This window comes from Oncorhynchus gorbuscha, linkage group LG01 (assembly GCF_021184085.1).
Source record: "Oncorhynchus gorbuscha isolate QuinsamMale2020 ecotype Even-year linkage group LG01, OgorEven_v1.0, whole genome shotgun sequence".
Classification (NCBI taxonomy): domain Eukaryota; kingdom Metazoa; phylum Chordata; class Actinopteri; order Salmoniformes; family Salmonidae; genus Oncorhynchus; species Oncorhynchus gorbuscha.
In genome coordinates this window covers 75,516,534-75,528,896 of record NC_060173.1, presented here as the reverse complement: position 1 = coordinate 75,528,896, position 12,363 = coordinate 75,516,534, and the positions used below count along the sequence as shown (strand labels likewise).

General features: G+C 46.5%; 1 protein-coding gene across 2 annotated transcripts in view; it reads right to left on the bottom strand.

Moving 5' to 3' along the window:
• Positions 1-12,363, bottom strand: part of LOC124042085 (myosin light chain kinase, smooth muscle-like) — an 86,569-nt gene that overhangs the window by 17,280 nt on the left and 56,926 nt on the right. For both annotated transcript variants that reach the window (XM_046360413.1, XM_046360421.1), the window contains exons 17-19: positions 11,341-12,122; positions 9,963-10,079; positions 9,024-9,092 (exon numbers count right to left, since the gene is read on the bottom strand). In XM_046360413.1, coding sequence (XP_046216369.1) covers positions 9,024-9,092; positions 9,963-10,079; positions 11,341-12,122 — 968 coding nt within the window. The remainder of the gene's footprint in view (positions 1-9,023; positions 9,093-9,962; positions 10,080-11,340; positions 12,123-12,363) is intronic.

The following is a 12,363-nucleotide window of genomic DNA, read 5'->3' as shown; positions in this document are numbered from 1 at the left end:
GCAGTTAAAAGGTAGTGTGTGTATTCATGGGTACCAAGGGAAGCCAGGCTTCCCCCAGAAATGGTCCGTTTCATAATTTTCCTTCATTTCGCGAGAGGCTGTATCTCACTAGAGAAAGCATCAAAGTGAGCGAAACAGTACCCGTCTGACTCTGTCTGGTCAAAAAGAGTATCTCGTTGTGTTGTGGTCCTATGGTGGCTAGCTAAAATTGCCTCTCCTAAATTAGCCATGGATGGAGACTTAGACTTGTGGTTTTACTTAATTCTCCATACTGGCCAATGATTCTAACTGCAATTCTGATCCAACCATAAATTCATACATTGTGCCTGAGGATGGAAGTTCAACATGTAGCTAGATGTTAACTAGCTGGCTTGGCACATCATTGCCCATGAAAGGAATTTAGGCTAGTAGTGAGCAAACATTTTAGCCATGGACAGCCACATAGTTTACGTTGAATGGACTAAATTGTTTTATGTATATTTTAGTTGTCACTGACATAGGTTATTTGATGATGTTGAAGTTGAAATGGTGCTGGAATAGGGAAGAAGTTGCTCTCCGGTTTTATCGTCTCGGCCTTATACATCTCTATCACCGTCGCAAGGCATATGGACTAACAAGTTCATATTGTTTATATTGCCAATCGCAATATAAAGTCAAGAGAAGAACAGGCCTGGAAGGAAGAGAGATGACTAGAAACGATTCGGTTGACCGTTTTATGTGTGGATTAATTGGCAGAGTAGAGGACCTTGTTCATTTACCTGAAATGCACAACTCAATGTTTATATCCCAGGACAAATTAGCTAGCAAGTGCAAGCTAACTAGCTAAATTGCCATAAATGTTTAATGCTTTTCGACCTGTCCCCAAATTAATATAATTGGTTCAGAGTTTGTTTTGATATTTTAACCTGTGTGTCGTGATCACATTTGGTGTGGGGGGACAAAATAAATGTATGCACGATGTCGCACACGTGCTGCCAGTTTGGGTTCTGTGTAAGGCTCTGCATCACACTGCTAGAGGCATCACTATAGATCTCGGTTTGATCACAGGCTGTGTCGCTTCCAGCCGTGACCGGGAGATGCATACGGCGGTGCACAACTGGCCCAGTGTGGTCCAGCTTTTTATTTTTACCTTTATTTAACCAGGCAAGTCAGTTAAGAACAAATTCTTATTTTCAATGACGGCCTGGGAACAGTGGGTTAACTGCCTGTTCAGGGGCAGAACGACAGATTTGTACCTTGTCAGCTCGGGGGTTTGAACTCGCAACCTTCCGGTTACTAGTCCAACGCTCTAACCACTAGGCTACGGGTAGGGTAGGGTTTGGCCGGCCGGGATGTCCTTGTCCCATGGCTCGCGACCTCGCCTCTCCCGAGTCCGTATGGGAGTTGCTGCGATGAGACAAGACTAACTGGATACCACGAAATTGGGGAGAAAATGGGCTAAAATATAAATAAATCAAGTAACATGCATACAAGGTGGGATCTTTGTCTTTTTTTTACCCCTTTTTTCTCCCCAATTTCGTGGTAGCCAATTGGGAGTAGTTAGTCTTGTCTCATCGCTGCAACTCCCGTACGTACTCGGGAGAGGTGAAGGTTGAGAGCCATGCGTCCTCCAAAACACAACTCAACCTAGCCGCACTGCTTCTTGACACAATGCACATCCAACCCAGAAGCCAGCCGCACCAATGTGTCGGAGGAAACACCTGGCGACCTGGTCAGCATGCACTGTGCCCGGCCCGCCACAGGAGCCGCTAGTGCGCGATGAGACAAGAATATCCCTGCCGGCCAAACCCTCCCTAACCCGGACGACGCTAGGCCAACCTCCCTAACCCGGATGATTTGTGTCGCCCCATGGACCTTCCGGTCGCGGCTGGCTGCGACAGAGCCCGGGCTCGAACCCAGAATCTCTGGTGGCACAGCCTTAGACCACTGCGCCACCCGGGAGGCCCGGATCTTAATGTGACTTTAAAATAAATGTGAGAAATATTGGTGAAAACACTGATGCTCAAATATTGATATAATAACCATATTGAAGTAAACTTGAACTCCCACTATGACTCTTAGGGAATGTATGCAGTTTATTAGGGTTGGGGCTACAGATTAAATAAATTGTGAACTTCACAGGGTTGTGAAAGTGCAAGGTGATGAGCTTGATGCGCCAATAAATATTAAGGGTCTTATTCTGGTGACAGTCGATGCATGGCTGCCGTTCGACAATTAAAAATAATCTTGCTTTGGTCCAAAATAAACTAATCATGCATGGAAGTCAAACGGTGTAAGTGAAAGTCAAAAGAGCTAGCTTTCTATCTCTATGCTAACGTCAGCTAGCATTAAGCTCACGTTTTCCATCTGAATAAAATTGATCAAACTAAGCAAATGTAAATATGTCTGCCAGCTGTTGGTAGCCAACTGCTGATGCTGTCATACTATAGATCAGGGGTATTGAACTCTTACCCTACGAGGTCCGGAGCATTCTGGTTCTCTGTTCTACCTGAATCAATTGCAGCCAGCTGGTGTCCCAGGTCTAAAATCATCACTGATTAGAGGGGAACATTTTTTTTTTTAACAGTGGAACTGGCTTCAAAGCCCACAGTTGAGTTTGAGGGCTATGGATACAGTGCATTCAGAAAGTATTCAGACCCTTTCCATTTTTCCCCACTTTGTTACGTTACACTCTTATTCTAAATTTGATTATTTTTACACCCCCCCTAAATCTACACACAATACATCATATTGACAAAGCAAAGTCAAGTAAATAAAATGTCAAATCCATAAAAAAATATATACTTTTACATAAGTATTCAGGCACTTTGCTATGAGACTAAATTGAGCTCGGGTACATCCTGTTTCCATTGATCATTCTTGAGATGTCTATACAACTTGGAGTCCACCTGTGGTAAATTGAATTGATTGGACATGATTTGGAAAGGCACACACCTGTCTAAATAAGGTCCCACAGTTGACAGTGCGTGTCAGAGAAAAAAGTAAACCATGAGGTCAAAGGAATTGTCCATAGAGCTCTGAGACAGGATTGGAAGAAGTTCGGAATTACCAAGACTCTTCCTAGAGCTGGCCGCCTGGCCAAACTGAGAAATCGGGGAGAAGGGCCTTGGTCAGGGAGGTGACAAAGAACCAGATGGTCACTGACAGAGCTCCAGTTCCTCTGTGGAGATGGGACAACTATCTCTGCAGCACTCCACCAAATAAGGCCTTTATGGTAGAGTGGCCAGACAGAAGCCACTCCCCAGTAAAAGGCACATGACAGCCTGCTTGGAGTATGCCAAAAGGAACCTATAGGACTCTGACCATGAGAAACAAGATTCTCTGGTCTGATGAAATCAAGTATGAACTCTTTTGGCCTGAATGCAAAGTGTCACATCTGGAGGAAACCTGGCACCATCTCTACAGTGAAGCATGGTGGTAGCAGTATCATGAAAACCTGCTCCAGAGCACTTAGGACCTCAGACTAGGGCAAAGGTTCACCTTCCCATCTACAGTTCAACCAAACCACTTTTTTGTGTATCCTTGAAAAACAGCCAGCCAGCCCAGACATAGTAGACATTCACACATAACGCTAGATAAATGGAACAGCGGTTTCAGGAAATAATCGACTTTGGTAGCAAAAGGATCAGACCAGCACCATAAAAATGATACACACTGCTCAATGTACACATCACAGACAAACTGAAAATGGTCCACCCACACAGACAGTGTGGTGGAGGCGCAACAGCACCTCTTCAACCTCAGGAGGCTGAAGAATTTTGTCTTAAACCCTCAAACTTTTACAGATGCACAATTGAGAGCATCCTGTTGGGCTAGATCACCGCCTGGTACGGAAACTGCACCGCCCACAACCGCAAGGCTCGCCAGAGGGTGGTGCACAACGCATCACAGGGGGCAAACTAACTGCCGTCCAGGACACCTACAACATCCGATGTCACATTACAGCCAAAAAGACCATCAAGGACAATAACAACCCGAGCCACTACCTGTTCACCCAGCTTCCATCCAGAAGGCGAGGTCAGTACAGGTGTATCAAAACTGGCAGAGATAGAAGCTGTTCTTCAATCTCAAGGCCATCAGATTGTTAAACAGCCAAGACTAGCACAACTGCTCATCCATATATTTTATACTTTTATATTCTCATCCCATTCCTTTACTAGATTGTGTGTATTAGACTTTGTTGTGGAATTGTTAGATATTAGGTTTTGTTGTGGAATTGTTAGATATTACCTGTTAGATACTGCTGCACTGTCCGATCTAGAAGCATAAGCATTTCGCGAACATGCCACAATGGAATGCTGACTGCGAGCCAGTGCGCGACCTCACAAATGCTGTGTGATTGAATGGAAGCAAGTCCCCGAAGCAATGTTCAAACATCTAGTGCAGGTGTGCGCAACCCCAGTCCTCTGGGGCCTGATTTGTCAACATTTTCTCCATCCCTTGCAAACAGATAATTAATCAAATTGCATTCTAAACTGAAGATCATGATTAGGTGATTATTGGAGCCAGGTGTGTTAGCTGGGGCTGATGCAAAACTGTGACACCAATCAGGCCCTCGAGGACTGAAATTGCCAACCCCTCACTAGTGAAAAGCCATCCCAGAAGAGTGGAGGCTACCACATATTAATGCCAATGATTTTGGAATGAGATGTTCGACAAGCAGGTGTCCACATACTTTAGGTCATGTAGTGTAACTCAAGAAATCCCATAAAAAATGTTGTCAAGGTGATCTTATGTCACAAATTTACATCCAACTAAGACGTTTGCAGTTTTGCTCAAGTGAAAAAATTTACATGAAAACAATTAGTCTCTCGTTGAATGACCCCTACTGTTGACCAATCACCGAAGGGGCATAGACTTTGGCTTGCCACGTTATATTTGTGCACGAACAGCCCCAAAAAAACTTGGCAAAGACCAAAACGTCACGAACTGTTCCCGAACTGTTTCGGATGGAAAGCATGTGGACGCCTTCAGCTGAGAACTCCACAATTACAATCCATTGAGATGTGACAATCCATTGAGATGTAACATGTGGAGAATTCTCAGTTACTTGCTACTAAACTGTTCTTATGCCAGCACCCAGGATATCAAGCCTTGAAGGCTCACGGTCCATATGTGAGCTTCAGAGCAGTTGCACCATGTTACCCAGCCGGAGACGTGTTGAAGCTGTCAAAACAAGTCCGGCTTTAACCCTTCCACAGAGCCCTGATCCGGTTCCTTCTTGCAGGCTTGGAGTCAGTTCTCTCTACTTTCATTGTGTTTAGACAATCTGGAGACATTGCATTGCACAGGCCTGTATCACAATCAGTTTTTTTTTTTTTTTTTTTTAATCGCCCCATCCCCCCAACATGGAATCTAGAGAAACCATTGAATTACCTGATGAGCACACACTCCGTCATAACAGAGGGAGAACATTACATCTCACTTGTCCAGCATTGTTACGGGCTGTCAAAAGGAGTGGAGAGCACAGATGAAAGCAGTTTGATATGAGGTAAAGGAGCGGTTGAGTGTCCCGATGGGACAGTGCATTCTGAGCTCTCCAGGACCCTGCAGTGCTGGACTGTGCCCCCGAGCGCAAGTTAAATAAATGTGCAGGGGTTAGAGTTTTCCAGCGGGGATGAAAAAGCTGCTTGTTTTCATAGCACTACACCACTGACGCATTTCCCATGGCTCACCACGCTCTGCGGCTGTAATTAGATAACACACAAGAACGAGCAACAGGGACTGCTTTGGAAAACCATAACATGGCGAATAACATCGATAGCCCACTCGATAAAGCACTTCGACGTAATACGACCATGCATCTGGATGAGAATCTTAATCAAAACATTTACATTTTTGTCATGTAGCAGACACTTATCTAGAGCGACTTAGCTAGTGCATTCATCTTAAGATCGCTAGGTAGGACAACCACATCACAGGCATAGACAGTACATTGTTCCTCAACGTAGCTATCAGTAGAGTTGGAGCTAGAAGGGGGGGGGGGGGTCAAGTGCAAGTGCTAGTTGAGTGTTGAGAATGATTTAAGATACTGTTTGGGTTTCAGACGTTTTCGGAAGATGGGCAAGGACTCTGCTGTCCTAGCTTCAGGGGAAAGCTGATTCCACCATTGGGGTGTCAGGACACAGGAGAGCTTGGACTGGGCTCCCGTAGGGGGGAGGGCCATGAGACCTGAGGTGGCAGAACGGAGTGGTCGGGTTGGGGTGTAGGGTTTGAGCATAGCCTGAAGGTAAGGAGGGGGCAGTTCCTCTTGCCGTTCCGTAGGTAAGCACCATGGTCTTGTAGTGGAATGTGAGATTTGGTTGAAAACTGGACGGGCTGCTGCATTCTGGAAAAGTTGCAGGGGTTTAATGGCACAAGCGGGGAGCCCAGCCAACAGCCAGTTGCAATAGTCCAGAAAGGAAAGGACAAGTGCCTGGATTAGGACATGTGCCGCTTCCTGTGTGAAATAGAGTTGTACTCTACAGATGTTGTAGAGCATGAACCGGCAAGAGTGGGTCACTGCTTTGATGTTTGCAGAGAACGACAGGGTGTTGTCCGGGGTCACTCTGGGAAGGCGACTGTTGAGTTGTCAACCGTGATGGATAGGTCTTTGAGCAGGCAGGCCTTCCTCAGGAAGAATAGCAGTTCAGTCGAGGTTGAGCTTGAGATGGTGGGCCAACATCCAAGTTGAGATATCTGCCAGGCACGCAGAGATGCGTGTTGTCACCTGGGTGTCAGAAGGGGTGAAAGAGAAAAGTAGTTGACCGTCATCCGCAGGTAGCCTAGTGGTTAGAACATTTGACTAGTATCCGAAAGGTTGCAAGATTGAATCCCCGAGATGACAAGGTAAAAATCTATCGTTCTGCCCCTGAAGGCAGTTAACTCACTATTCCTAGACCGTCAATGAAAATAAGAATTTGTTCTTAACTGACTTGCCTAGTTAAATAAAGGTAATAATAGCAATGATAGGAGAGACAATGTGAGGATATGGTGGAGCAGAGTGACTTGGTGTATAGGGAGAAGAGGAGAGGGCCTAGAACCGAGCCCTGGGGGACACCAGTAGTGAGAGTACGTGGTGCAGACACTGATCAACTCCACGTCACCTGGTAGGAGCGGCCTACCAGGTAGGATGCAATCCAAGAGTGTGCAGAGCCTGAGGCATCCAGCCCTGAGAAAGTGGAGAGGAGGCTCTGATGGTTCATTGTGTCGAAGGTAGTGGATAGATCTAGGAGGATGAGAACAAAGGAGAGAGAGTAAGCTTTGGCAGTGTGGAAAACCTCTGACACAGAGAGGAGCAGTCTCGGTTGGATGACCAGTCTTCAAGCCTGACTAGTTAGGGCCAAGAAGATCATTCTGAGAGAGATGAGAAAGTTGATCAGAGACAGCACGCTCAAGTGTTTTGGAAAGAAAAGAGAGAAGGGATACAGGTCTATAGTTTTTGACGATGAGTCAAGTAATGGTTTCTCGAGGAGGGGCGCAACACGAGCCATTTTGAAGTCAGAGGGGATGCAGCCAGTGGTCAGGGATGAGTTGATGAGGGAAATGAGGTCTCCAGAAGGGAGGAGATGGGGTCGGGCAAGCAGGTTTGTCAGGCAATTTCTTTAGGAGGGGTGCAAAACAAGCCCCCTTGATCCTGGTTGATGTGTCAACAACTACCTGCAAATTATGAGCAGTCAGCAGTTCACACACCAAGTCAGCCACTGGGAAAACAGGCAGCACTTAAAGTAGATGGCCCTAGCTAGCAAAAAGACAGACCACAACAGATAGACAAAAAAGTTAAACACGCCTACGGATATCAGGAGTCCTCCAGCTATAGAATGAAGCTATAAAACTAACATTACATTTGTCAACAATAAGCTTTCTAGTACCATGTAAAATAACAAAATATGTAAGAACTACAGTATAAGCACTGACACCAACTATCACAAATCGGGGTTATAGCTTCACATGACATCCAATACCCCATTGGAACATTGTAGTGAATGAATCATTCTAAAAACAGAATTATACCCGACGCCAGACTTGAAAACATTTTCCTTGTTTCAAATCTACCCTACTTGGGAATCCAACATCAAAAGAGATTAGCCTTAATAAATCTGGGGCTCTTGTGTCAGGTCTCAGCCTCCTGCTTTTATTTAACTGCTCCAAACTATCCTACAGCTCTGAGTTTTGTAGCTTGTTGGGGTCGGGCCACATTCCAGCAGGACAAAAGTGTATCCCAAAGCTGGCAGATTTTCTGCAGAACCTCCAAGTATTGGAAAAAGAGGCCGGAGCATGTGCTTCTGGCTGAATCAAGAGATGGCTGAGGAACAGGGAGACGCGAGCCTTACATGGAAGTTCGGGAGAGGAGGTTGAGTAAGCGGGGCAGCCATGCAAAGGGTCTCTCGCTCTCAACTTCCTCCCTCTCCTCTCTTTCCCCCTTGCCTTTTCCTCTCCCTCCCTCCTTGGGCTTGTTTTAAGTGCCAGCGAGTGTCCCGGGCTTAAAGACAAACAGCAGTCAATTAGCTCTGTCAAACATCACAGAGGAGAGGGGTGTCGTAGTGGCCTCTGACCCCTGGAAGGAACCATCCAGGCTGAAGGGCTAAACGGACATGCTTCATGCTCAGCCCTAAGCGTGCCCGATCCAAAGCCTTTTATGTAAAGGAAGATTTGTGCTTGATTCAGGCTTACATCATTAAATCATATGGAAAATAATGTGCAGGGGTATAGCACATTGTCAAACTACCTATGCATTATTCCTCAAGCTTGGAAAGATTAAGAGGACTATTAAGATAAGCACATCTTCCTAGTCATCTTTTCTAGTAGTGTAAATCGAACCTACGTCGGATAAAACATTTACTGATCGCTATTTACACCTTATATCTGTCCTTTGTTCTCTACATAATGCAAGCCGATTACAGGGTAAGAACAATATATATATATTTTTAGTTCACATGCTATAAAAGTGCCTGAGCTCGAGGAGGCAGACAGGCTGCAGCAGTGGGGAAGGCAGATCCCATGCCGATCCTTCTTTGGGGAATAAGCATATTTTGGAAACTCACTCTCGGAGGTAGGGATGGATGGCTTCTTGCTCTTCTTGTCAGCTGCTGTCGAGTTTGTGTCTGTAGGATCTATGGGAGAGGAAAACGAAAACATGTTTCAGGTCACGGATTTCCACACATTATTATTGCCATTTCTTTCATGCTAAAAATAATCCCTACGAATTGTATCAGTAACTAAAAAAAACTAACCATAGTCTTGTACAGTACTTTATAGAAATCAAATCTAAGTTTATTGGTCGCTTGTTTTCCTAACAACAACAATGCAGTAATTCAAAATAATACACATAATCCAAAAAGAAATGTAGACATATCATAACGAGCAATGTGAGCGTCCGGAATATAATGGTGTGTATAGACCGTGTGGACAGTGAACCATACATGAAATGAACCAGTCAATGTTAAAAATGTAATGATTCCCAATGGACCATTTAAAGTGAACTGAATCATTGAGATATGCCACTGTATCCATCTTTGTCTCTCCTGCTAAACATATTTTATCACGACTCATTTTACTAAATGGCATCCCCCCCGCACCTCTGATTCAGTTGGGTTAAATGCGGAAGACACATTTCAGTTGAAGGCATTCAGTTGTCCAACTGACTAGGTAACCCCCTTTCCCTAAATTACATTTCATAATCTCATATTTTTGTATTGATGGCAACAGTAGTAGAAGTATGCGACAGTTCAATCAATGTGTATTGCGAATTAATCTAAAACTAGGATTGAACCGTGCGTGCCTGCCTAATGTTTTGATGCAGGCCTGTTAGTGAGTGCTGGGGGGCTGGGCAAGGCGGACGTGCAGTGGGAGCCTGGAACAGGGACTCCAGCTCGGCTAATCTGGCCCATGTAATTGCAGGACGTGACTAGGGTTATGCCGGGGCAGCCGGGAGTCCAAGGGGGACTCATGGGAGTGGGACACGGCAGCCAGGAACAACTCACCATCCACCAGCACCATGCAGGAACACTCTGCTTTACCGGCCGAGTTCTCCACCCGGCACTTGTACTGGCCCTCGTCCTCGGGCAGGGCCTTGTCGATGGTCAGGGAGCACTGGCCTCCTGTAGGAAAAACAAATAGAGGACCTTAGCTAGAGTAGCCCCAGTACACAGAGAAACTTTGTCACTGTGGCCCCCAGTACACACACACAGCGGCCCCCAGTACACAATCACATCCATAGCCACAGTGACCCCCAGTACACAATCACATCCACAGTGGCCCGAGAACACACAACCATAGCTACAGTGGCCCCCAGCACACACACACAACCGTAGCCAGAGTAGCCTCCATTACTACCCTACGGCTCCATGAGGACATAACTCACATACTACTTTTGTTATGGTGGGACGTAAATGAAAAAAATGTGCATTCTTCAACATGACCCACAGTGACACTAAAATGAGAATAAAAATGACCTGTGAGGGGGTGGGGGGGTCACCTATACATGATTCCATTATTTCATTAGACGAGGCCCTGACTTGGCTGTGTGACGGTTGAGATCGGGGGCTGTGTCACAGGACATAACAGCTGGTGGTTGAGCAGTGTGCCTAGTTATGTTACTGTGCTGCTGCCCGTTGATTGTCTTGTTAAATTAGCCCATACCCATAGAGCTGGTCAAGGAGAGTCATTCGGTTGAACTCAATAACAGACAGGCAACTCGCCGTTGTCATCGTCAAGCTATGGGACCAGAGCAACGCTTAACCCCTGCCTCAACTCTGGACTGAACTGTTATCCCAACAAAAATGCACTCTAACTGGACTGACAAATACTGGTTCAAGATAGCCAGAGTTTCAGGTATCTGCATCAACACAAACTGCATGAAATAACAGAGCAGTGATTATGGACGAACACGTCCTAAATTACACCTCGTTCCCTATGCAGTGCACTATTTCAGGAAAAGGGTGCCATTTGGGACGGACACTACGTCTGTGTTGGCGGTGTGTCAGGGGACCCCCAGGAGCCCAGAAACAGGGAATCCTTTGGCCATTCTTACTCTACAGTCGATTCGTACCACCTTGTAAATATGTGGGGCTTTCTATAAGGAGACAATTACAAGCACCCAGAACAAAACAATTCGGCACTATGATAACATCGACTCCCTCTATATACAGGGATATGTTTCCATCATATCCCATATCGAATGCAGCGGTGCAAGAGGGGACTCAGTCACATCACTGTCTGTCACACTACTTCATAATATTAGAAGCCAAGCCTCCACAAACACATGGGATGCGAAATACATACGTAGTGCACTATAAAAACCTAATAGGGTGCCATTTGGGACGCAGACATGGTCGGCCTAGTAGTGGTCCACATACTTACCTTCGTTGGACAGCTTGATGAACTTGGAGGGCTTGATGACCTTCCCGTCTAGAGTCCAGGTAATAGTAGCTGGGGGGTCACAGGTCACTTGGCAATGTAGCCTCAGGCAAGCCCCGTCCACCACGCTCATATCACTCAGCTTCTGACTGAACAAAGGCTCCTTTCCAATGTTGTTACTCTCATCAATAATCCCACCTGCCACGCAGTTGATAGCGTTCTTCTCCTTCTCAGTGGCAGCAGGGGCTTTCGGTGTTGCTGCTTCTGGAGCAGGGCTCTCCCCATTCTTCTCCAAGCTCGTCTGATTCTTCTTGTTGGCCAGAACCGATCTGAAATCTGTAGGCTCTCCTTTCTCAGTAGGAGCGGTACCTGGTTTCGGGGAGGTGGCGGTGGTGCCCCCTTTTTTCCCCAGCACATCTCTAAAGTCCACCTGCGTGGGAGCGTTGACCTTCCTCTCATCTTCAGACAGTGTCTTGGGCTTGCCCCCTCTGGGTTGGAGCTGGCCCCTGAAGTCCATCTGTTCCGCCGTGATCTCCTTCAGGTCCTCCTCGGAGACGCTCTTTGTGGTGACTTTCTTGCCCAGCACCTTGCGGAAGTCACGCTGCTCAGCCTCCTGCAGGCGGATCTGGTCCTCGCGGTGCTCCTTGGTCTCCACGCGCCTCTTCAGGAGTCCCCGGGCTGTGCTTGGCTCTTCTGACCCCTGCTGCGGAATGGAGCTGCTGCTTGGTGGTGCTCTGCCTCGCACTGTCCCGTCCACTCCTCCCACACGCTGACAAGGCTCAGGGCTGCAGCAACACAGAGAGAGCGAGGTGTGGAAGAGGGAAAAAAAACAGGGGTTGTTTAAAAGCCCCGGCTGGCTCAGCCTCCACTAGTTAATTGGGGGAGATACACAACTCAACATGTTACATCAGAGATGACTTCAGTAGCCTTATAAGGGCATGCACCCTGAACAGGGCCCCAGCCCCCAGGCTTTGAACAATGGCACAGCTGGAGGAGGTACTGTAAACTATTTATTTGGTTATATTC